The following is a 24,408-nucleotide window of genomic DNA, read 5'->3' on the forward strand; positions in this document are numbered from 1 at the left end:
GGTAGAAACTATTTATCCGAACAAGGAGGAACACTACAGGTAAACATCTGACCTGATATCACCGTATATCCCCTGATAGTTACTTACATTAATACAATTAATTTCTATATAACACGTTTCCTGTTTGTTTTAATATTCAACTAAGCTTTTAAATGTTTTTTTTTAATCTTTATTAGAAATTCAAAACTTTATTTTTTATTTTTAAAGTATTTTGGAATTATTTGCTTTTTAATTACATAACTACATGTATAGTAATAAAAATAGAAAGTTTAGTGTGACTTTCTTTTACTCATTCTAAAAAAATTTTTTAAAAAGTACGCATTGTCCCTTTTTATATTATATTGATAAACAAATTTGTATAATTTATTTCTTATGCTTAGTAATGAAACTTGGGTTTTGTGAATGTAAAGGCACCGATAAGATCAAAATCCCCAAACTGCGTGTTTTGGGCTTGTTCTTTTCTCTGAGAGGACACATGAAACCTATAGCACAGACTCTGACATTCGGGTTGTCAGCAGTCTTTAGGTTCTGCTGTCTCACCTTGCTCAGGTAAGAGCGCAGTTCCGTCTTCGTCCCTCCCCTTGCATCAGAAACTTGGAGCGAGCTTCTTTTGGACACCGGCGTCCGCCCCGTTTAGACGTCAGTGCAATCTTTCTTTTAAATGGGGGAAGGCTTAAGTCACAGAGACATGATGTTAGAGGGGAAAAATAAGTTAAATAAAGATCTGAACACAGCGGAAGTGCTAGCATTTAAAAATTCTCTCTAAAATCTCAGATCTCTGACAGTGTCCGCACGATTAAGAAACATCCGGCATACGCTCTTTGAAAAAACCAACACACGGCTCTGCTCTGGTCGAAAGCACGGGAAGTGAGAGTTCATTCTCAGAGAGCTGCCGTAGCTAACAGGAGCGAATGATGGAGGAAGGAGGCAGGGTGCCGTGGGTGAAATATGGATCTGTAGTGTCCTTGTTGGTGGTTCTGTTGGCCTTCTGGTTCCGTTCACCCCAGAATGCCGTGCTGGACGACCGGTTGGACATTGTCCTGTCGTCTCTGCTCCGGGCAGAGAAGAAAGTCGGGGTGAACAACGTCGCTAGACCCAAAGTGGCTATTGGTAGGTGAGACTGGTGGAGTTAGCTAACGTCAGCTAGGCTAACCTAATTAGAGGCTTAATATTGAAATTAGAAGTTAATAATCTTATACTTGTGAAACGAATGGCAGCCAGAATAGCTGACAGTAAAGTCAGCTGCTCCAGACAATTAACATTGATAACATAACAATTTAATTGCTCCCATTCATAATCAATGCAGAAAATTAAACTATATTGCTAACTGTTTAAGGTGGCTAATGTTTACGCTAAAAATGCTGCTAACATTAGTTTACAAATGCACAGTATAGTATATATCCCTGACTGTAAACAGCGATAGATATAGAGGCAAATATATATATTTATGATAGAGGACGTAATAGTTTGTCAGCGAATGCTTGACTTGAAAAAAAAAAGAAAAGTGATCTTAGCTCACGTTAGGTGCTGAAGCCAAAACTGAGCATGTTGGTGTGTAGTCAGAAATACTGTAGGAGCTCAGGAGGAAGCTAAAGAAAGGTGTACATGAATGTACAGTCATCAGATCTGAGTCCAGCTGGAACAGTTTGTCCTGAGCAGCGATCCTCCAGGATCCAGACGGACGGAGGCTGTCATCAGGCCTGCTGTGTTTGAACGGATGAGGAGCAAGTGCGGGTGCAGGGAAACGGAGTCACGATGGGTTAATATTAGTGAAATAAATGCGGATTAGGTGGCAAAGCGTGGCAAGCTCAGGACAAATATAAGCGCTGCTTCGAAAGTGGAAGAAGCTGTTTGAGTTAACAAGAGAAAATAAAATATATGTAAGGCCATGTGATTTTGAGCCCAGTTATGGGTGTGCATCATGATTAAATCCTATAATCCTGTCCTCTGAACTCCTAATACAAACTCACAATGAAGAATCATTATCTATCCAACCTTTACCCTTGTCATCAGCAGGCTCAGCCACACAGGATTTGTTATGTGGTAATTACATTAGCGGTATCTTTTGCTGTTAAATTCTTTAGGTGGTAAACAAGTTAATCATGACAACATAGTCGTACAGTTTAACCAAAAGCACATTAAAAACGCACCACTGTAGCTGTTATTTACAAATTAATCGTTTTTTTTTCTCAATCTAAAAGCTGAAGAAAGCAGTGGTAAACAAAGCAGTATGACGTCATGTCACAGCAAGGCAGATATTCAAAAACTATTCAAATGTTAACTCCAACTTCATGGTTTTTTTTAACTGCTTGCCAGTTCAGCTGTATTGCCCGCTGTTGACCTCTGTGTTCTTTCCATGTGTTGATGAAACAGAAGTCTGATGCTACAATTCTTCAGATGGTTTGACCGTGTTTGATGCTGTGTGTATTATCTTCTTCATCTTGGCCCCGAATGTTTAGTTGTAAACCTGCTGCTGGGCGGAAGGTTTATAAATGTAGTTTTTCTATCTGTGGCTTTTCTCCCTCCGCAGGTTTTGGAGGCTGTGTTGACCTGATAGTCGATGGCGTGTCGTTCCTGAATAAGATAGGCATCTCTCACACAGACCGGCCCGTCCATCATGACTATCTAGAAAATGCTGAACAGCTGGCTCAGAGCTTTGCCTACTTCTTCGCACCGGGAGCTGCTGCAGAGTAAGTGATATTTGATGAAGAGCAGCACATTTAACTCAGGGTAACACTCTGGTTTCATCTGGAGAACCAATGTTGAATTCACAGCGTTGTAACGACAATCTGTGCTTGCGCTTTAGCCAAATAAACGTTGAAGTTTCTTTTGTTTTAGAACTGGTTAGATGAGTTTTCTCTGTTAGTTTAAGTAAATGAGTTGTGTCTTTCTTTGTTAGAGGGCTGCATGGCAGGTAGATGTGGTTGTGAGCCTCTTTGACATATGGATATGAAAAAACAAAGTTAAGAACGATGCATCTAATTTGATGTTTTTATTGCAGAAAATAGAAATGAAAAAAAAAAGCCACTTCTGTCATGTGGTACACTTTGTTAATTACTTTGATTATTCAGCTGATGGTCTTTCAGAGATTCTTGGCCTCTCTTGCATTCACATCTTCCCTTGAAGTCCATCTGCAGTCTGTTCATGATGCTTAGGTTAAGTAACTCTATGGGTTACGACAACACCTTTAGTTTGTGATATTTTGGTCGTCCATTTTGGATTTTTGACGTCTTTCAGGTATATATTTTTTTATTTTCCAAGCTTTATTTGCCATTTTTGACAGAGGATGTGATGTTTGCTTTCTTAACGAGTTCAGCTTGTTTAGATGTTCATTTGCAAACTTCTGACACTGAATTTTGTGACGAGGACACAGTATTTACCCCTGATGGCTCCTCCGTGACGACCGTATTTGTGCAGATGTTTCCTGAACTGAAGAACAGCGTATCACCGTTCTTACACAAAATAATGTTTCTTCCTCAACCTTTTGCCTTTGAGAGATCAGCTCATCATCTCCTCAACTGATCATGGAAACTGAATTATTGTACTGAAATATATCATATTTATGTTTTGTTTTTTTTATGTGCAACTGTGACAGTTAAGTGTTGGAAGTCTCTGTTTTGGTTGGGGTTTGTCTGTATTTTTAGAATCTTTCTGCTGTTGATGTTTGACAAAAAATATTAACCTAAACTGCATTTTCAAGTATATGTTTTTACATTTAATTTTACAGCTAAATCTCATTAGTGCTGAATCATCCTGTTCTGGCACTCGTGAGGCCTTGTTCATTGTCTGGAACAACCAGCTAAAGGCAACAAGCTCACAAATCCTCAGACATCAGAGGCAAGGGAATGCGTGAGAGGCTGAACAAAACAATTCTCTGTTAAGATATTGAAATGATTTCACAGAAACTATTTCTCTTGAAAATTTATTGCCTTGATTATGGATTTCAACTACTTCTTAAGTACTTTGTTGCACATATTTAGGTAGTCAAAGATCCTGCTACACCAAAAGGAAAATCCAATTCAAAGATCTTTTCTAAGATGTTCTCCTCGCTCACTGTTCTCTGAACCTTTAGTGCTCCTGGGACCTGATCACTGGGAGTCTAAAAGCACACAACGCATCCTCTGATTATCTTCATTTTCAATGTGATAGATCCCCTTTTAGTATACAGGATAAAAGGACAATGAAGCTGTAAATATCAGAAGTATTTCTTAAGGAGCCCAGTACTCAAAATATATAATCACCTGGCACCTCTTATATCTTTCTGTCTGCCGTATTAGATTTTTTTGTCCTGCTTCTTGTTTGTAAAATCCATTCATCTGAATATATTGCCGACATGCACGTTGCTAACAAGCTCAGGCAGGTCAATGTTTGAGCCTTTCAGTCATCACTTAACCTGCTCAGATCGTAGCCTTCGTTTCAAACGGGCATCCAAGACCTGAAGGTTTTCTAGTTTTTCACTAAACCTTTTAATTCTCTAGAATAATTAGCCAAAAAAGAGGGGAAACGTTCAGCTGTTGTTGTAAACGACCGACTGACTTTTCCATTGTGTGTTGGTGAGTGTGTCTTGGAAAGAAATATAACAGCAGCATTTTGTAATTTTGTTTCACAGATGCACACGTTTTTCTTTTCTTTTAACCAACATGTAATTTGAAGGTTTCACAGTAGCTTTTTATCCGTTACACACATTGATACCTGAAAAAAAACGACCAGGTCTAGAAGTCTTTCACTTTTTTGGCACATTGTTCAAGGAGAGTTTTAGTTTATAGAACACATTTTATAAACGGCTGCAATTTAAATAGATTTACAAATTGTTAGTGAAAGTAAGACGACTCTGAGGACAAAAAGAAGAGGTTGTGTTGCTGCTACTTTTTAGTTCCAGTCTTTCTTCTAACGTTGTCTCACCGTTTGTCTTTTCTAACCCCTGCAGGCGTTTCATGTTAAATGACACCCTCTTTAATGAGCTGGTCGAAGGTGCCCGGGACTTACCTGGAAACAGATGGTCTATAGGTGGCAATGCTCCGGTTATGGCTGGTCGCATGGCAACGGAGGGATGTGATTTGTTGCTAGGGGGAAGTTTCAGCGCTGATTTTAAAGATGTCCTGTCCCAGCACATTACAGGTAAACACACCTTTAATGACCTAAATTCTTCTGTGCTGTTTTTTTTTTGTACTCTCTCCTCTTTAATTGTTTATTTAATTAATTTATTCCATTGAGTATTATCATATTGATTCTCCTGTCGTCCTGTTTTTCCAGTGGCTGGTGAAGTGATAGATGAGCAAGACATTCATCTGATCTTGGAGTATTCGTCTGGTGCTAGCTGGGGGAATTACACCTCACAAAGAGCCAACAGGTCTGTTAATAAGATGTTATTTTGAAAATCTTTAGCACATGAAGGTGGATTTCTGCAGTTCGTGGATATGACTTTGTTTTCTTTGCTTGTGTTTGTGCGCTGTAGGTATATCATCCACAGTGACGACCACAACCCCTACTTGGCCTCCATGGATGAGTTTGCTGAGAAACTCAAAGACTTTGAACCAGATCTGCTTGTGGTGGGTGGGCTGCAAATGATGGACAACTTCCCCTTTAAGTCAGGTAACCACATCGATGGCATCATGCCGTGTAGCCATTAAGCTTGATATGAACTAAGCTTTGATGTCATGACTCCTTTTAAGTTTCCATGGAGCCTGAGCTTCAGCACGTTGTTGTGGGCATCATGCATCATTTCACCAAATCCTGCAAAGGTAGCACTTACAACGCTGGAAATTCTCAGGGATATAATTTGAGAATCTTTAGTCAGTATAGGTCACAGAGCAGAATGCAGGAAGAACGAACAGAAATGAAAAGTTCTGTCCAGCAGAGAATGCTTGGAGGCCCTGTTCTCCCTCTCTACAAGGCTATAAGTCCCTGCTGCGGTCGCAGCATCTCTTGGTAGCATATATAGAGACAGGCTTTATTTATATGAGCCTGATGGCATGGTTAAGCTAAGCTAAGCAGCTAAAAACAAAGGATTTTATGGTACAGTTTGGGGAGTGCTAGTCAATTCTGAAATCTACACTACTTTGTGTGTCAGAACCTGTGAGACTTCATGGTACATTCATGTACACATAAACTGAGAATTGTATACATTAATGGCTATGACTGTTGTTTTGAATTCTAAAATTTTCCAATGCTATACATATGCTCCAAAGTTCATCTTTTGCATCTTTTTGGGAAAACAGTAAGGTGTACATCGATGTCGCAGCAGATAAGCTGCCTTCGTGCACATATTTTACTTTCTTTCCTCAGGCAGCTGAATGCTTTGTGTTTGCTTTTTGCTTTGTGTCTCTTTACAAATCAGGATTTTATTTTCAGGCAGAGCAGTCTTAAAGTTACTGTCACCATTCAAGTAACTCAGAAGACTGTAAATGTGCAGTTATTTTAGCTATACTAAGTGATGATGATGATCTTCCACAATGAAGGTTAGAAGTGTCAGAATGTCCTGAACTTTTTCTCTCACAATGCACATCATTGTAGCATCAGACATACTGTTGTTTGATGACTTGAAACAGCTCTCGTGCACGTAAATTAGGACATGGGTGGTGGTTCGATTAAATAGGCAGGTAGAGCTGTAACAAAAGCTTGACTCAATTGTGCATGTCGCTGTGCTGAATGACCGCTTTTCACCACCAGCCATTAGTCAACAGTTGAATTATTTCAGGCGTCGGCCAGTTTGATTATTTGCTGAGACAAAAGTTCAAAGATGAAGATAAACCTTTGGCTACTTTTTCCTTCTTCATATCGCACCAGCTGTGTCCGGTTAATTTAATCTCTACTACCTCACACACTTCCTTCACTACCTGTATATCTGGCCTCCTTTGGTCTAAGACTTTCTCTAATCTTCTAATTGTTTGTTTTTTCCAGGTGAGCGAGAGGCTCTCCTCTCCCACCTGGCAGAGCTGCTGTCCTCCTCAACGCCTCAGATTGGCATCCATTTTGAGATGGCAAGTTTCGTCGAAGAGAGTATAATGGAAGACCTTCTTGAATACGTCATTCCCCATGTACGTATGACTGAATTGTGAAATTACTGACCATCATACAATGTGTATTTCCTACTCAGATTGAAGAGAAATGAGCATATGAACATAATAGTATGTATGGAAATGAGGCAGTTTCTGGAAAAGGTCCAGATAATACCTGGGAGTTAGATGTTAGGGTAGTAATGAATAAGTGAATAAATGTGTAAACCAAACAGTCTGACTGAGCAGGACAGAAATTTGCCTTCCTGTATTTGCATAGTTTCTACTTTCTGGTTTGTCCTTTTTTTTTTCTTTTTTTTTTTTTTCTCCTCATGTTTTGCTGAGAAAACATAAAACACTGTAACTGTGAAAATGTTTTTCACACTCAGACAGCTACTCTTCTAGAATAACTTTTAATTATGTATTTTGTCCCATCATCAAAGTTTTTTTCCACTCAGTAAAATATTGTCAGTTGATAAGAATGTTTCTTTAAAGAATAGATTTTCTCTATAACGTCCCTGATCGTGAGATACCACGTCATTCAGGAGCTCAATGTGTTTATTTTCTTAGAGCCACAGTTGAGTAAAATGCAGTAATTTGTGTCCATCCTAATTCCTTCCCAGGCTGACTCTTTGGGGATGAATGAACAGGAGCTTCCCAATCTTCTCAGCCTACTGAAAGGCTCCAACATCACCGTGCTGTCAGACCCAAGCCCTCGTGTAGCTACTGTCCTCGACCAGATGAGAGAAGTTTATCGCATTCTCAACCAGCGCTACAAAGATGCCACAGCAGACACAAACGGTGCTAATTCAGAGGCTAAGCCGCTGACCCGCCTCCACGTCCACACGCTGGCCTTCCAGGCCATGATTGTGACGCGTGGCTCTCAGTGGAAGAACACCATGTCGGCCACTGCCAAGGCATCTCTCACAGCTAACCGACACGTCTGCGGCTCCAATGATATTGACCCCAACAAGGCGAGGCTCATCATGGATGACTCGTTCTCTATTAGCCTGCGGGAGGGAAGCCAGCGCATCCTCCTGCAGGAGACCAGGCCCGTCAGCTGCTGGTATGAGGACGATTACGAGATCTGTGTGGCACCGGTGCTGGTGTGCACCGAGGTTTACCAAACTGCAGGTGGAGGGGACAACATCTCAGCTGCTGGCCTGGTGCTGCAGATTTAAAAAGGGACACTAGGTGGTCTATGTGTGTGTACAGTTAACTTGATGTTGGCAAACAATGTAACTCTGGAAACTTGATCTCGGTGTGATGCACTTAAGCTGTCAAGTACTTAAAATAGTACCAGGCTAACGCTATCGCCATTGCAGCTCATGGCCCAGGTTGGAAAGAAAGTCACTGTTATTACTGAGTCAGATGATGGAAAGCAGTGGTTCCAAATCACGGCAGGCCACCAAATTTTCAATTTATACTTATAGACTGAGTTTTGATTTTTGAAGGAGATGCTGTGAAAAACCAATGAACACAAAAGCTGCTAATTTGCTAATCGAATTCTATCTAAACTAGAGTATGCAGCTAATACTCAGTCAGTTAGTATCTGTTCAAACTGGTAGAAAACATTGACACATACTCACTCCCTGTCATATTAACACACATATGATTAGTGTTCACAAAGCCTTTTCAAAGTTGCAGATATTGTTTGCTTCACTGTATTTTTTTTTATAGCCAAAACATCCAGCGAATACCGTCCTGGACAGATTCAACGGGCCCTGGGAAGTCACTGCAGCCCATCATCTGACTCTAGGGATTTAAATGGCTCGTCGTTCTCCACTTCTCTGAGGCCTTACAAAACTTCAGCCTCAGTCAGGATGAGATAAAGAGGGATGAGGTTCGGATAACGTAAGATTAGAGACGACAATGACGTTTTGCACAACTACTGCAGGATAAATTGCTTGAACCAGGGATGCAGCTATTTAACCGCCGTTTGTCGACGATTCAGAAACGGCTGAATCTTCTGACACTTGGCAGCGTGTTTATCAGGTATTGAACAACCGAACTTGCCTTTGTTCCGAGGCCTTTTCAGATAAGCCTAGCTTTAAATGAAAACCTTTCCAGATCTGAACCATGTGAATGAAAGAATATCCTGCCTCTTTCCTTTTCTCTCTCATCCTCTGAGGCGAAGAAAGATTTAGTTCCTCTTCCCACTGTATGTGAAAAGTGTGCGTAGTGGTTTGGGTGTGTTTGAAAAGTCATTCCTCTGTGGTTCAGTTGCAGCGCGACAATGCAAAAAAAAAACAATGTTAAGAGACCACTGTTGGTAGCTGACTATGATGTCAACATTTTCCTCTCTTCCTCCATGCTCTTCTTGTCTATCCATCTTCTTATCACCTGCTCTCTTTTCTCAGTTTCTGTGTCTCCTTTATGTTCCGTCATTGTCTTTTCAGGTAAGGGCTCTTTATGGACCAAATAACCAATGTGTTCTGCCCTACACAGCACTGCAGTCAGGGAGAAGTTACTGACATGTGCGTCTCACATGATGTAGCAGGACCCAGTGAAACACAAGCGCTCCTCTTTAGTTTTTCAACAGTAATCTGTACTTGAAGCCATGGTGTTGTTCTGTGGAGAGATGAACCACTTAGAAATGATATTTTCTATATTTAGTCCTTGTCTCACGCGTAGTAGGATTAGAAGCCAGATGTCTCAGCTTCCAGCTAGTAGAATGAATCAGCTGGTACCAGGCGCCTCATCCCTGTTTACCCCCACATTCAAGCCGTAGCTTGTGTTTTCAAAATGATTTGTTTCTGAATCGCAACAGCGACAAACAGGATCTGTAGGTAAAAGGAGGGCCCTGCTGCTACATGACCCTCATCATACTTTTCGTGGTTTACTCATGCAACTGGACGTACCAGGGAATAATCGCAACTCTGCTTCTTTTGTGTTTCTCACTGTGTACAAATCAAACATTCCATCACGAATTAATCGATTACGTGTCACGAGCAACAGCATCATGCAGGAGGATTTGCTTTCATTGGTTGAACATCCAAATGCAAAAACCCCACTTTAACAAGGAACACGTTGATTTTGTTACAAAAGTATGAGGTCAAGAAAAAGAAAAAAAAAAAGGTATGTAAACGTGAGGAAATCCCTTTAAACCTTTTTTTTTCTCTGTGTCAAGACTATTGTGATTTTAAGCTGTTTTGGTCAGGATGAAGATAAATGAGCCTTATTCTGTTTTTACTGCTGGCCTTTAATGAAAATGGAAAGTTTAATACAGACTTTTTCTATCACTAAAGCCTTATGGGTTTTTTTTTCTTGAGCCTTTGTCTTAAATGGTGATTAGATGCCAAAAGTATCGTGTTTTACTGTGGAATTGAATCATACTGTAGCATGAATTCATGCGCATGGAGGGAACTGCTTGTGTTTGCTACCAACACTTATCTGGGCTCTAGATAAGTTGGATCATCCATGTTTAAAGCTGTTTAACTGTGTCACGCATGTTGACTGAATGCAGAATCATCTGAGATAAAAATGATGTGCTGATCAGCGATCATTGCTTTGTTTTTTCTTTTATTATACAGGAAGTCATTTGTGGAGAATGCTCATACTCATTGGCTGCAAGCTGCATTTTAAAAGCAAACGCTGTAGAAGTAATAATAATGATAACTATTCATTTTTCCCTGGATATAAAGCTATATTTCAAGCTTTTTTTAGACCAACGGAATCAAACATTGCAGCATCTTTTTCACAACATAACGCACCACAGTCAAAGTCCTTCTCACTGCAGACCTCATGTTTAATTTAACTTCACAAAATTACCCATCACTTCACATGGGTAATTTTCTAGTGGCAGATTTGTGTCTTCAGCTTGAAGAGGTTTCTGACAGATGTTTTTAGATTTCATAAAGCTCTTACTGTGGAGTTTCACTCTCTGTGCAGGACATATCTAGTACACAGGATCAAAAATGACCATAGTCCACGTAAAACGAGCCTATAAAATTCTACATACTTACTCCGACTGTAAGGAGTCTGCTATTTTAAGGGCCCCAGCACGTTGTCTCAGCCTCTATTTTGGGCCAATGTTCTGGGTTTGTGGCAGCAGCAGCATGCTCTCTTAATTACAGCTCTCTTAGTCTCAAACACAGAAGCACATTTCAGTACCTGGAGATGATGTCAGAAAACTACCCGAACAGCACACACCAGCAGTGTGACTTAGTGGAAACGTGGGGCACGGTGTGGAGTCAGACTTTCTCAAATCTGCCCATTTGAATGACGTGTTTTGATCTGAATTCACAGATGATTCTGAAAAAGCAAAGCCAGAATTAGCTTTGTCCAATTTACTTTATTTCCCCCCGCGACACAAACACTTACAAATAGTGTGTGGTGGTTCTCAGCAGTTGTGCTGACACACACTGCTTACATGTCAGGGTCAATGGTCAGCTGGCTGATTAAGTCTTTGTAATAGATAAGGTTGCTGTCACGATCAGTGAGCGCTGTCAGCATCTCATCCATCTCCTCCTGAGTGAAAGGTTCACCTAGTTGGAACACACACAAAAAAAAAGTGAGATAATCTATTTTCCACCATCTGCTTTTCTAACCCTAAAGCTTCTTCTTTACCTTCTTGTGTCATATACTTTGTCAGCTCTTCGGGCTCCAGATATCCTTTCTTTTCCTTATCCAGAACCTGCAATTACAGAGATAATACCTTTAAAGTTGACCAAAGATCAACCAGCGTGATGCTGGGTGACACCAGCATCTGCTGACAGCATGGTGTGCTCATAGGCTGTTTCATTCACTGTGCCGTAGCTCGTGCTAAAGAGAGATTCCAAGGAGATCTGCTGCCACCAGATAAAGCTGTCGGCCTCCATTAGTCTGCTTAACCTGTTCAGAGTTTATAAACGGTAACGCAGGACAGTATGAGGAAACAGTAGCCTCTCACCTCAAAGGCCTGAAGCAGGTGGTCCTCTGGGATGGGAGGAAACCTAAGCAACACGTCAAAGCATAAATCACTTTGAATTATGGAATAAACAGAGACGTTTTTTTATTAACATCTAAGCCAGATCTTAGGCTCTGTTGTTACTGTTTTATCAGGAGCTTCTCAAGATTTATTATTATTATGTGGACAACATACAATACAGCCAAGTGAGTAGGCCACATCTAACCCTACTGTGGAAGGGAAACTCTAGGGCCAGTTTTTTGTTTAACCCTCTGGGTAACATTAGTAAAATGGTTAATGGGCAAGGAGGGTGAGCCAGGGTAATCTAGGTTAATAAAAACAAAATGCCAAGAGATCAAATGTTATACTCTGTAACTTGAAACTAATGAAAAAAAAATCTTTTCAGTTCCAAAAGTAACAGAAGAGAAAATGATGAAACAAATCAGATAAAACCACTGTACTTAGTCATTTATCAATGTGGGAAATTGATCCAGTATTACCTGCCTGTGTGGCAAAAGCGGGTGAATCTCTTCGTTAGAAAGAGTGGACTAAAGGTGACGTAAAAAAAAAGGATCACAGTCAGTGTATCACTGCATGATGAAGGAGGACCTCTTAAAAAAAAGAGTTGTTCGTGGTTACAAAATGATCTCTAATTAAACGTTTGGTCTCCAACAACGTTTAAACAGCTGTTACCCTCTTCAGGAGTGTTAGACCAACAAGGTGTGTTATAGTCTGCAAGGTCACAAATGAAGTGCCGCACGGTGGTGTGGAGGTTAGCATGTGACCTCACAGCAAGAGGGTTCCTGGTTTGAACCCTGGCTTGGGCCTTGGATGTTTATGCAACCATCAGAAAGAGAACACTAAACGTTACCCATGGCAGCACCGGAGGATAAAGATCATGTGGATTAGCCAGAAGGCTGCTGGAAAATGTCCTGTGGTTGTAGACCAAGAGAGAACTTTATGATGTAAAATGAGAAGAAAACAAATAAGAACTGCATCCCACCTGTAAAACATAGTGGTGTCAGTATCGTTGCCCACCTCAAGTCAGTATGTGACTTGCCATCATTGATGGAACAATGAATTATGAATTATACAGGGGAATTCTTAAGGGAAAGAAGTGTGGGATGAGGATTTGAAGAGGAAGTAGGACATAGAACATTTTTAAAGAATAAGTAAAGATGATATTCGATTTACCCAAGTCAAAGTCCCTAACTGTACTCCAACAGAAACATCACAGAAGTACCTGAATTGAACGGTTCATGTGAGGAAACCCACAAACTTTCACAAAATATCTTTTTCTCTATTTCCATTAATTAAATTTCTCATAACTTTTGGGACCAATAAAGAGTGGTTAATTTTAGACGGGGTTGAGAAAAAATACTACACTTTTCGATGTATAAAACATCAGCATTTGATAAATGGACGTAAACAGTGCTGCACGCTATTTAAAGACTTTAAAAAAAGAAGCTGTTTAAGTGAAATCATGTTTTCACTTCAGTAGAGCACAGCTTGTTAAATGTTCATTGTAACATTTTATTCCAGAGAAGAATTATTTGCATATGTATTATTTTTACCCTCCGGACAGACTGCATAGAACTGATTACAAATGACGGGAAACGATGCTGAAATTAGAGTTTTACATGTGGTCACTACTGTGTGCCTTTACAGATGGAGCAATTCATTTTTAATTGCACGAGTGAACTCTAAAGGAGGATGTCGGCACATCAGTCTGAGAACTGACTTTATGGCTGATGCAGTGACACAACAACGAGCACGCAAGTCGTCCACCAATGATCGTTTAAAGATAAATGGATTATTCCATGGTGGTCGAGTGAAGCTCATATGAGGGAACCCACAAACATCTGTTCTGTTATGAACAGCCTATCTGCCAGGCAGCTGTTATGAAGTAATGGGCTGGGACTGATCACTTGTTATCCAACATGTTCAGATGCTCTTACTGCAGCACAATGGGTCACACGGACCATTGTACGCATACTTTTGCCACTCGCAGCAATGCAGTACTGGATCATTTCCCTGTATAAATACATGAACTATATGTTTTGTCTCGTGAGTTAAAATATTATACACTTTATGTACTTGCAAAAAACTTGCGATTGTGTTTTAATTCAAATTTACGCAAAAATATAAAGAAAATATGACAGTTTGATTACTTTCAGGCGTCGCTGTAATTGCATTATGAAACAGGCCAATCCTTCAAATCCAGGCTTTTCATGAATTCACTTCAATCCCAAAATAAAACATCACAGCTGGCGTTAGTTAAGAAAGAACACTGGAGATAACAGAGCTATCTTACTTTTGCTCCAACAGCACTTTGGTCATGACCGGGAGGAACTTTTCCAAATGGATGTATCCGGTGTTGTCCTCTTCCACCTAATTGGACAGGAGTCTGTTTTTTCCTCTCAACAGTACTTTTAAACCACCTTTAAGCTTTTTTTTAAAAAAATACTTCTAATGTCACAAAGCATAAAAGTGCAAAACAACCCTCTTCTGAATCTTTATTTACAATACAATAAATAAACTGTTTATAATTTTTTTAAGACATGACTGTAATTAATAGTGTTAAAACTATTTTGCAATGATTATAAAAGCCTTGTGAGGTTTAACTGAATGTTTTATTTATACATCAGGCTACGAAATGTGAAGGAAGACTGTTCTGACCTCAGCGATGAAGTCGTGCAGGTCTGCCTGAGCGGGGAAGCAGCCCAGCGAATAGATAATGGTGCTGATTTCGCTGGAAAAAAAACAACAAACGCATGTAACTGTTTAAAAGGCAGCTTTAGCTGAAATACACACTGTTTACTGGTTGCGCCAGCAAACACATTGATCAATTATTAAGGGAGGCAAGTGGTAAAAGCTCTTTCATCCTATTTCATTCCATTTTCCTCTGGGCATCCACTCATTTTGTTGACTCAGTATAATTTATAATTCAAATTTATAAGTTTACTCAAGTTGTGTGACATTCATTGTTTCCAAAAAAACACACAAAAGTATGTGGAAAAGCGACTGTGGAGAATATTTATCAAGCAACTGCAGTATATTAACACTTATCCAAAGTGAGCTGCCTATAGATACACAAGATCATGGTACTTTGTGGACAGGCAAACACAGTCAAGAGTCTGTAAACATACATAAAAGTGTTAAACACCTCAGGCCCCTCCATTTTACAGTCAAATTACAGGGTTCAACTGAGCTCATTGGGACTATGTTTGCAGCTGGAGGTTGTGGCCCAGACATTTTAGAGGAATGTTTGGGAGGCACTGTGCAACACGAGCAACTGTGACTTTAAATACTGAGCAAAGTCATCTTATAAAATGTGAGGTGCTATTATAAAGTGAAAACTGTTCACATCCACATGCGTTTTCAGTAATGTGACAGACTGAAGCTTCTCATGTGCAGATGTGCAAGGATTCATCAGGTCTGCAGCAAGAGTTTTACACGAATCCATCAAACAAATGTTAACAAATTAACAAAAAATGTTAAGTTTGATCTTTATATATATATATATATATACATATATATATATATGATCATAGAGGACTCGGGATATTCAATGCCTAAGATTTTTGCTCCAGAACAACTCTGGGTGTATGGCTTTAACCAGAGCTATAGAGTATATACAGTATACTCTATAGCTCTGGCTTTAACCTAATTGTGAGAACATGGAGAGTTTTTACTCTACTCACCGGACGTCCACTGTGTTATTGGACTCATAGTCAAACGCTTCAAAAGCTGCACTGATCTTCTTGTGGATATCGGACTCTGTGGTCTCTGACAGGAGAGAGACACCCGAGCCATGAGAGAACTCGCTTGTTTTGGGAAACATGATCAACGTGACATTTAATCCCGAATTGTGACTATCTGGGCAAAGCTACGACGGCGCTGCGGAGAGCAAAGCATCAAATATACGTGATTTGGTCGTACGAACCAGGACTGTGGTTGTTCTCCGCCATGTCGGTCAGGTTGTTGTCCAGTTGCCTAGCAACCGAGCGGTCTCTTCAGCGCGCTCTCTGGATTCGGCTTGTCCTCCATCTCCCAAAAATACTTTAATATCTCAAGACTTAACAGATGAATGAAAAAAACATTTGTATATTTTCCGCACAGCTCTTATCTTACACAGTACGCTGTGCTGAGTTTTTAAAGCTTAGTTTCAGTGTTCAGTTCCGACAAATACAGCAAAAGATGACGAAGTCAGACTGAAAAACGGGATAAAAAGTGATTCCCCCCCTCCCAGCTTTACAAATACATAGCAGGTCCAAAAAAAAAGTATTCCAACAACTAATTTTTCCATCTTTGTAAAAGATTCAAGTTAGGTGATACCCCGTATTAAATGGTTTTGAATGGTTTCTCAATGGGCCCTCCAGACCCTAACTATAAAGACATAGATGAATTGGTAGTAACAGGCTGTTACTCATTCATATTCATCACAACAAACAAAAAATAAAGCCATTGTCGCAGTATTAGATTATGATGGAAGACATCATTTATTTGTATGGCACACCACCAGTGTCTTAACACAGAGGTTTCACTGAGCTGACTGTAAATCAGACCCGTTTAAATCAACAACAGTCTCGTGGCATCCTTTATGCATAATAGCTAAATGCAAAACATATGCTAAGAGTCGGACAGAGACAACCCAGCCCATCAGTGTGTGAACGAAGCAATAGTGCGTTTGAAGCAGGGGACATTGATGAGACAAGTTTTATCCATTAAAATGATGCAGTTATTAAAAAAAAAAAAAAAAAAAAACTACACTGAATATGAGGTTGTGTAAGGCAAAACTCAACAGTATTAAATACCTGAAACATACAGTCTGCTTTTAAGGTATGACAAAAAAAAGTTAAATAAACACAAATGAAGCAATAAGTAATAATAATATATATTAAGTAATAAAAAGTAATGTTGATGGCTTTTACTATTATGGAAAGCATGACATTATCAATCCAGGACCTTTGTTCCTTTAACATCTACAGGAATTATTGCATTCACATAAGAGCATCTTTGTGGTGCCAGGAGTTCTTTGAGGAGACTTTTAATCAGCCCTCTACGTGTTTGACAGTCCAGTGTGGAAAGTAGAGGACACTCAGGGTTCAGATACGTCTCACAGGTTGTACTAAGTAAACTCAATTTCCAGCTTTTTAAAAGGCTAAAAATGCAAGAAGCCAGAATGATAGTGGTGCTTTCTCAAGTGTCTGTGTGTATCTTTAGATTTCTGGTTGTCCCTGATGAACAGGGACTTTGTGGACTGGCTCCTGTTCTTCTTCTGGGGTTTCTGGGAATTGTTGGGCATTATGTTCATCTATGTGCTGTATGGCTTCGTCTTCTCCCGTCTTTACTTGTTGAAATTCGTTTTCATCTTTCAGCTGGATCTCTTCACGAGCCTCCTCCTCTCTGTGCTCCACTGCTCCAGGAGTCTCCTCCTCAGTAATGGTGTTTGATAGCGTTTTGTCCACTGCCATCTCCTGCTCCTGATGAGGAGCAAAAGCAATTAAGTACATTTTTCCCTAAATCCGACACAGCTCCGTAAAACAAAGTGTAATAATGTAAAGATAAGTCTGAGTAGTGTCTGTGTGCAGTACCTGTGTGTGAGTAAGTGCAGGAGAGAGTAGCTCAGAAGGGTTCAGCAGTCCGTCCTGGTTTAGATCCTGAGTCTGGAGTAAGAAATCAACCATTGACACCACCTAAACTCAGACAAAAAAAAAAAACACGAAAGTACACATATCAGGTCAGACGAACAGCCCAAAAAGTATACAAGAGTTAGGTTTGTTCATGTACAGACGACGACTGTTCAAACACTCAGCCGACACACGCCTACGGTCGCTCACCAGCTCATTGGCGACTGCTTCAGGTGCATGATGGGAGTTATAGTCAGAGAGCAGCTTCATCATCTCCAATCCGTCCAAGAACCCACTGCGATCATAGTCATAAAGACGGAAGAGGAAGAACACCTCTGACACAAAGAGGAGGAGAGGCATGTCATTCACCAAACTAATAAAAGGGACTACAGCAGAACAACCTCTGACAATGCCGCTAGAAAAGATTTCAACAAAATCAGAAGCTGGGATGGAATTTTCAGACCACCCACTACCGAGAGAAGTTTCATCAAGATGAGAGGTGGGCAACGTCAGTTCTGCAGCCAGAGCTACAGCATGGCACAGTACAACAAAATGAGGTAATGATTGCAGGGAAATCCAGCCCCGAATGAAAAAAATGTGAAAAAGATGTGAATGAATTTATTAAAGGAGAATTAGAGAAAACATGGTGGTCAGTTGATACTTTCTAACAAATAACATTACAATCTTGGAAAGGTTCTGAGAGCAGCCCTGAAGGCACTCGAAAGTCACGTTATCGATTTATTTTTCGAAGGATTTTTGGGGCTCTAGAAGCCTTTATTTGAAATTAGCTTGACAGGAAAGGTTTCAGAGAGATGGAATGACAGCCGGGCCGGCTGCGTCGAGGAGCTTCAGCCTCTGAACATGGGACACCTGTTTAACCGGGTTTTCCCCTCTCATGAGGAAAAACTTCTTTGGCATATTTCCATTTTCTTCATTTCAATGCGGAAAAACAGCTTATCATAAAAACTGCTGAGCTAAGCCATCAAACTCCTCCAGTACTAAAACACCGACAATTAATACTAATACATTCTAATTTATCTGCGCTTCATCATTAGAAAGTACTATTCACCTTGTTCCCAGGAACTGATTTCTGGTCCTCCTTGGTTCTTCTTCAGGTTGGATTGAATGTAACTCTGTAACAGCCTGCGGTTGAACACAGAAGAAAAAGAACATTTTAACTGAAACATTAGGGGGCAGTGATGGCTCGTCTTGGATTTAATGGATTGTTTTGGGTTTTTTTCTTCCTTTGCTGTCTTTGAAATGTCAACGGCCTCTTGTAGGGCAGTCCTGTCCTGCCAGAAGTTACCTGACCAGACTCCAATGGTGTTTATTTTAACCGCAAAGAGCTCCAAAGGCTCCTCAGCACCTATTGCTTCCACTCTCAACACTTTAAGGTAAAATCTTTGGGGCACTGAGAAAAACGTTACACTTTCATCAGAGAAATATGTGGTACAAACACATACTATGCGTATGAGATAGCAAATAAGCTGACTTGAATAAATACATCCAGCATTCCAAAAAAGTTTTGGACGGAGTGTAAAATGTAAATAAAAGCAGAAGGCAACGATTCTCTCATAAATGAACACTTTAATCCGCAACAGAACATATAAAATATATCAAATGTTGAAAGTAAAACAGTTCATGAAACATTTTTAGCTCATCTTGAATTTGATGACAGCAACATATCTCAATAAAGCTGGGGCCATGTTTACCACCGTGCAGCACCTCCCCTTCTTTTAACGACAGTCTGTAAATGTCTGCAGAGACCAGCTTCAGTGCTGTTGCCGCACCTTTGTCATTCCCCTCCTCTCACTGTTAATGTTGAGTAGGTTCTGATGGATCATCAGAATAAAAGCATGTGCAGTGTGTGGTGCTTTGTTCCTCTGTGATCAGAACCTCACTCCAACTCTTGATGTGCATTACTTGTCTGTAAGGTTTTATTTGCCAAAACATCTTCCATCTTATGCACTTATCATAGATGTAGCAACGTTTTAATCAGTGACAACATGGTCTAAATGCTTAAACAATCACTTTCCAATAGAATAAGATGCAGACAGCACACAGGCCTACTGTGAATCATTGTGCAGGGTGCATGGTGCAAGTACCATCCACTTTACCACGTTTATCTCATCTTGCAGTCTGTACACTCCAGCTCATAAAATGACAATCAGTAATGCCCACAAAGAAGCTGCCGCCACCCTTTCAAAGACAACACACTCGTTGGCACATGGGTGAGTCCGTGAAGTTAAAGTTAAGTAAAAGCAGTGCGAGCTGACATACTGTTTGCAATACGTGGGGATGTCCATATCTTTAGAAAGTACAACATTAAGCAGAGTTAATGTTCATATTATCTTATCAGTGTATGTTTTTGAACACATCATAAACACAACAGAGCAGCCAAAGTCCATAGAGTCCAACTGCCGGTGCTTAGTCGACCACAAAAGACTGAGTCAGAAGACAAAACAGCACCTGACAGGTTTTGAGTTCAACAATCAGAAATACAGTAGGGAGAATGGCAGAATAGTCTTTTTCTTTCTTTCTAGGGAATGTATGCATTCTTTCCTTTTGAAGATGGCATTGAAAAGTAAATCTAAAGTGTTTGATGTGCATCAGCAGTACATCATTTAAGAGCCACTCACCTGCGCTCCTCTTCTCCAGTCCCAAAGGGATTAGATAATGCTACAGAGGGGGGGTGGGCATCTAATGAGTCCTCTCTGTAGGATAAACAAATGAAATCTTAAGAGATCTTTTTTTCTTCAGTTTTTAATCAATCTACTGAACCCACCATCCTTCCATAAAGCATATATGTTCATTTGCCATACTTTGAAAGAGGTCTGACTGGAACATCCAGTTACATTAATCATGGCTGTTCTGATATTGTCCTAAAATGACAATGTGTTGCTGTGAGAGATTTATAAAAAAAATTAAAAAAGAAAGAGACGGTGAAACATCCTAACTGGTTAATGACGTTACCTTTGTGTCCCAGGTAGCCCAGGTGCTGCCAGGCACAGGTGCATGAGCAGAGTCAGAGACAGAACACATGGGACCAGCCGGTCCAGGTGAGACTCTGTGAGCACACCTAAAAGTACAAAGCCATGTTGTTACCTCAGATCACACCTGTTAAGGCCATCGTCATACATTAATCTGCCCACACCCACACATTTGCAGTCGGAAACTGAGCACATAAATATTCACGTACCATCACACTAAGTAAGCACTCTGGGCTTTTGGAATACCCAGCTCTGGTGTCTTAAGAGCTTAATAGTTTGAACAAATGGACAAAGTATCTCTAAATGATTCATGACAGGGATGTTGGAGTGATTGAGAGGTGATGAAACCATTTCTGTAACTCACAAACAATGAGCAGTATTTTGAGACTGCACTGCAGTCCTGCAGCCATTAACATTCAGTAGATTGTGGACCTTATGGTCCATTATGGCAAAATCAATAAGAACTCAACATCTATTTATAGTTTAGCACAGCCTCCCTCTGCTGTCCCCACTGGTCAGTGACACGGTCCATCTGTCTCTGGCCAGTTTGGACAAACTGATGATGGATATGTAGGTTACACTGCTTTGCCTGCAAATGAACTAGATATAACACTGCGTGTGTAGTAGCAGCGATGCTGGGCTCGCGCAGCCCACGGCTGACGGTCACTGCAGCATTACTACATTCTAATAAAAACTGCCGGTTTCTGATAAAACTCCTACTGTCTCTCTGTTTTGATATTAAAGCCTTTCGCCGAGACAAACATTTTAAAGATGGCTATTTGTGAAATAGTACCATCTTTTAGTGGTAAGCCACGCCTTTATTAAAACTGTAAAGCAAATATCTATATGAACAGAAGTAACATAGACTACACAGTCTTCAGTATAGCGGCCTGCAGCTGATGAAACCGGCCTGTAATGTGTTCTCGGAGTCATAATGAGCCTACCTGTCAGCATAGTTGACGCGTGGACAGTAAAAAGCATAGATTCCGGCAGGTTAGAGGTTCATATCTGGAGAACACCCCTGTCACACTCAGCCCCGCTCGCGCCTCCTTCCCGGTCTGCACTGCGCAACGGCGGCTGCACGCGCGCCCCCCGGCTGCCACGGAGACTGGAGTTTGTTTGGGTCAATGACAGGGTCCACGTGGAAGAACAGAGCCGCTTCCGTGGCAGTAAGCCTGCGCGAACAGTCTCTAGTTCAGCTCTTCTGTCAGGTTTTTTTTTTCCGCCACGTGTTCACAGATTATCATATTCCGATGGAGCGGGTGGAGTGGGCTAACCTCCACGTTGCATTTATATCTATGTCTTGTGTTATATTTCACGTCCCGTCTCAGGCTACTGAAGTTTACTGTTAGGAGGGACAGAGGTCATTTTCCTTTTTTGTAAGACGCCTGTAACGATTGATAGCTCTGATATAAGGCAGTACAGTTGCCGGTGTCATGATTTTAAGTCTTACTGTTTATAACATTCAACATATTAAAGACTCCTTCTGTCAATACATAGAATGGCTCACACATTAGAATACTATAACTCGGTCAGAAAGCAGACGGATACATGTATCATGTTTGATAGAGTCTGCATCTTCCACAGATTGGCTTCTAAAAGCGTGTTTATTACAGTTCACTGCTCAAACACTGAGGAAGGGAACTATGCAATGCAATGTTATTATCTGACCACAAGATGTCCCTGTAACATGGACTTTGAATTGAAATTGATAGTCCTAAAGTATCATATTGGAAGTCATACATCCACATGATGCTCGGGAAGACGTGACTATTACATCATACTTGCATCTTGTGTAAAAGCTTGATCAGAAATGAGTTGTTTTGTCAGATGAAACTCAAAATTTTTTTTTTCTTCTTCTCACTGTTGCAGTTTGCATCAGCAGAAAACAAATTTCCAAACAAATTTCTTTCACTCGTGTGGTCAATAGAAAAAAGATTTTGAGTTTAAAGATCAGCTTCTAAACATCTTGTTTGGATAAATAAAGTTGAGTTTAAGTCTAAGTCTAAGTCTACCTTTGTAAATAACAGAAAACAACCTTATTGAAACTATTAACAGAAAATTTGATGAGTTACTGGCTCTTTATGTCTTACATAGATGAGAGTACAGTTGATTTATAAATAGTATGATGAAAAAAATATGCTTGTGGGATGCTATTCCAGAGGGGGTTTGACATTTAAAACAGACAGAAATAAAAAAAAAGACTTGATAAGCAGAACTATTCTTTGACTATCACAATGCTGGATGACCAGGACGGACGGTTTCTATAGGCAGAAAAAAACATGGCAGAGGATGAAAGTATAAACAGCTGATTCCTGAGTCTGCATGTATGGCAGCGGTTCTACTCACCCAAATGATTGGGCAATTACCAATGGAGCTGTTGACACAAAAACAAACACAAATGCACTTTCCCACATCCACACTGGCCAGTCTGCTTTCCATGAGTTGAATCCAACAATGAGTTATTACCTCATCATTTTGGATCATTCATTTCTTCCAAAGTAAAACTCCATCAAGACTGTGTGTTTGAGGGACAGTGTTTACCTGCTCCCATATTAGCTAACATTGCTGTACAAAACAATTGAGCTATTTAGAGGTCAGTGATTTAATTTGGACTTGTATGCACAGTAAAGTACACACAAGTATTTTGTTACATGCATACGAGTTTTGCATGATAGCATTGTACCATCAAATGGAATTTACATTTTTCTCCGACAGTGTATGCATTTATTACTGGGTGGGAAAGTTCCTCAGGTGTTGACAAAGCAGTAATAGTTCAGATTAGTCTTGCACCCAAAACATTTTAGCCTTTCCTCCCATCCTGCATCTTTGTGTGTAAATGCTCTACAAAAACTGCAAATCACTTTACAGGTTTGCCACAGAAATGCTTTGACACATCACATCTAAAGTGACTGATTTTAGACACCATGAACTACTCAGTTAATTAAATGTCTCAATTCACGCAGTCACATGTAGTGCTCAAATTAGATGAAATTTTCAAATAATAAAAAAAAAAAAACTCAAACAAGATAGTGGATCACATGCAATTATAGACACATTACTAAAAGTCCCAGACGGAGGCGTAGGGTGAGTAGGAAAGAAAAGCCACAAGCTTTCAAAATCCCATATAAAGTAGTCATGGTCATCGAGGCACTCAAACGTCTCTGTGCGTGACTTACAGAGTGGCTCAGCACAGTGTTTGCTCATGACTTCACAGCTGGCTGGTGCACAAGCCTCTCACTGACACATGCAAGAGGGGCGATTACTCTTTAATTGTTAACATGAGTTAATGTCTTGTATCTGTGGTTTTGTGTGTGTGCATGTGTGTAATGACAATACATTTTGTTTACAAACCTCTTTTTATTCTCACGCACACCACGCAACAGAGAGATGGACAAAGACGCGATGAAGAATACTGGCAATCCGACCCCAGTGTTGTTCTTACCGATTCACATCACACAGAATGAGCAATTATTGTCAGCACAAGTCTCCTGAATAGACACACAAGAGTAACCAGCATTTGCTGGGAGCATTTTCAGGCCAACAGGGTAAGTTACTGCAGTGTTATGGGGTTCAGGAAGAAGTAGTCAGTGCTTCTTGTCCATGTCTAAAGTGGTTCAGCAGTTAATATGAGCATAAGGGACTTTATTACACATTTGAGATTCAGAGACGCTGCAAAATCATGCTGCACCTTGATGTTTTTGTCCCCGCAGAATAAGTTACAGTATTGCTGGAAATCTTGAGAGGGTTGGATTCAGCACATCATTTATACAACAGATAATAACTCATTGCCCAATATTACTATTGACACAAATAAATGTGTGTTTTGTTTTTCTACCCAAAAAATCAAAATCTTTATAAACTGACAACATCAGTGAGGAATTTTGTAAAATCAACTAGTG

The 24,408-nt window shown here is 40.2% G+C and overlaps 3 protein-coding genes across 4 annotated transcripts; 1 reads left to right on the top strand and 2 right to left on the bottom strand.

Moving 5' to 3' along the window:
- The first annotated feature begins 848 nt into the window (after positions 1–848).
- On the top strand, positions 849–10,479 carry adpgk2 (ADP-dependent glucokinase 2). The gene is made up of 7 exons (XM_072380358.1): positions 849–1,110; positions 2,531–2,690; positions 4,928–5,118; positions 5,254–5,350; positions 5,456–5,592; positions 6,901–7,037; positions 7,619–10,479. The coding sequence occupies exons 1-7, from the start codon at positions 912–914 to the stop codon at positions 8,174–8,176; spliced, it is 1,479 nt and encodes a 492-aa protein (XP_072236459.1). The 5' UTR covers positions 849–911; the 3' UTR covers positions 8,177–10,479.
- Positions 10,480–11,159: 680 nt separating this feature from the next.
- On the bottom strand, positions 11,160–15,853 carry efcab2 (EF-hand calcium binding domain 2). The gene is made up of 6 exons (XM_072381229.1): positions 15,588–15,853; positions 14,563–14,635; positions 14,198–14,274; positions 11,887–11,929; positions 11,565–11,631; positions 11,160–11,482 (listed from the first exon to the last, which is right to left on the bottom strand). The coding sequence occupies exons 1-6, from the start codon at positions 15,725–15,727 to the stop codon at positions 11,364–11,366; spliced, it is 519 nt and encodes a 172-aa protein (XP_072237330.1). The 5' UTR covers positions 15,728–15,853; the 3' UTR covers positions 11,160–11,363.
- A 508-nt stretch (positions 15,854–16,361) lies between these two features.
- On the bottom strand, positions 16,362–21,649 carry cgref1 (cell growth regulator with EF-hand domain 1). 2 transcript variants are annotated; one of them, XM_072381231.1, is made up of 7 exons: positions 21,451–21,649; positions 20,490–20,595; positions 20,156–20,230; positions 18,586–18,659; positions 17,727–17,851; positions 17,481–17,582; positions 16,362–17,366 (listed from the first exon to the last, which is right to left on the bottom strand). In XM_072381231.1, exons 1-7 carry the CDS (start codon positions 21,485–21,487, stop codon positions 17,106–17,108), a joined length of 780 nt encoding a protein of 259 aa, XP_072237332.1. In that variant the 5' UTR covers positions 21,488–21,649; the 3' UTR covers positions 16,362–17,105. The 2 variants fall into 2 exon arrangements, with proteins under 2 accessions (XP_072237332.1, XP_072237331.1); XM_072381230.1 differs by having other exon boundaries at positions 16,362–17,369; positions 21,451–21,646.
- Between the last annotated feature and the right edge of the window lie 2,759 nt (positions 21,650–24,408).

This window comes from Leuresthes tenuis, unplaced genomic scaffold (assembly GCF_036924035.1).
Source record: "Leuresthes tenuis unplaced genomic scaffold, fLeuTen1.0.hap1 SCAF_2, whole genome shotgun sequence".
NCBI lineage: Eukaryota > Metazoa > Chordata > Actinopteri > Atheriniformes > Atherinopsidae > Leuresthes > Leuresthes tenuis.